A 1,039-nucleotide genomic window follows, 5' to 3' on the forward strand; every position below is an offset into this window, starting at 1 on the left:
CGCGCCAGACGTCACTTAACGTCGGATACCTCACCCCCGATGTTAAGCTTTGTTTATCTTCTGCACGAAACGCAGAAACCCTTACGCTGTTCATCATTTTCGCGAGAGTTCCCGCCGGCGACGCCATTTCCGACCTCCTCCAAGTGAGTTTCGAAAGGTTTTCGCCATCAAACTTGTTGGGATTGATTATGGGTTGATTTTACGCGTTTTAAACTGATTATTTTGCGTTTTCATCTCTACATGGCTCTTCAGAATGCAGGAATCATTGTTTTCAAGGATGACGAGTCACTTCCACGGGGAAAGCAAATTTCACCATCTCTGCGGTTAGCAATCGAAGAGTCTCGAATATCTGTTGTTGTTTTCTTGAAAATTTATGCAGAGTCGTGGTGGTGTTTGAAAGAGTTGGAGAAAATAATGGAGTGTCACAGAACCATAGGGCAAATGGTGATACCAGTGTTCTATGATGTTGATCCCTCTGAAGTCCGTCATCATACGCCTTTTGAGCAAGATTTCGACAAAGGAAGAAGAAAAGGTGCTGGATTGGAAGCAACGTTGGAGGACGAGACTTGGTGAGACTGGTGGTTTCTCAACGACTGAAATCCTATGTGTCAAGCAACGAAGCGCTCCCTGCTTCCTTTGATTTTTTCAACAAATTGTCTCTAAGAATAACATTTTTTAAATTCATAACATGAATGTAGGTTTGAAAGGGTAAACAAGCCCCTGGAGCATTGGAAAGAGGCACTTTCTGTAGTTGTTCAGAGCTCATGAGTTGTAGACTTAGATCCAAGGTAATAGAAACGCTTCATACTTCATGAATTTTTACCAAACATTGTCTCTCAAAATACTAATTATGATATTCATGACATGTATCAAGGGGGAAAATGAAGATTGCTGATAGGATAGACTTCCTTGTGGAGATGTGGATGGTGGGACTTCATATAGGTGCTGAAATCCCAATTAGGTGTGCAGTAAAATCTGGTTAATTAAAATCTTTCTTGCTTTCAGATTTTTCGTGTACATTGTCTCTAAAACTAACATC

General features: G+C 41.1%; 1 protein-coding gene across 1 annotated transcript; it reads left to right on the plus strand.

Annotated features, from left to right (window-relative positions):
• Positions 1–240: 240 nt before the first annotated feature.
• On the plus strand, positions 241–768 carry LOC114188332 (disease resistance protein RLM3-like). The gene is made up of 2 exons (XM_028076926.1): positions 241–569; positions 699–768. Exons 1-2 carry the CDS (start codon positions 241–243, stop codon positions 766–768), a joined length of 399 nt encoding a protein of 132 aa, XP_027932727.1.
• The last annotated feature ends 271 nt before the right edge of the window (positions 769–1,039 follow it).

This window comes from Vigna unguiculata, chromosome 6 (genome assembly GCF_004118075.2).
Source record: "Vigna unguiculata cultivar IT97K-499-35 chromosome 6, ASM411807v1, whole genome shotgun sequence".
In the NCBI taxonomy this organism is placed as follows: Eukaryota; Viridiplantae; Streptophyta; class Magnoliopsida; order Fabales; family Fabaceae; genus Vigna; species Vigna unguiculata.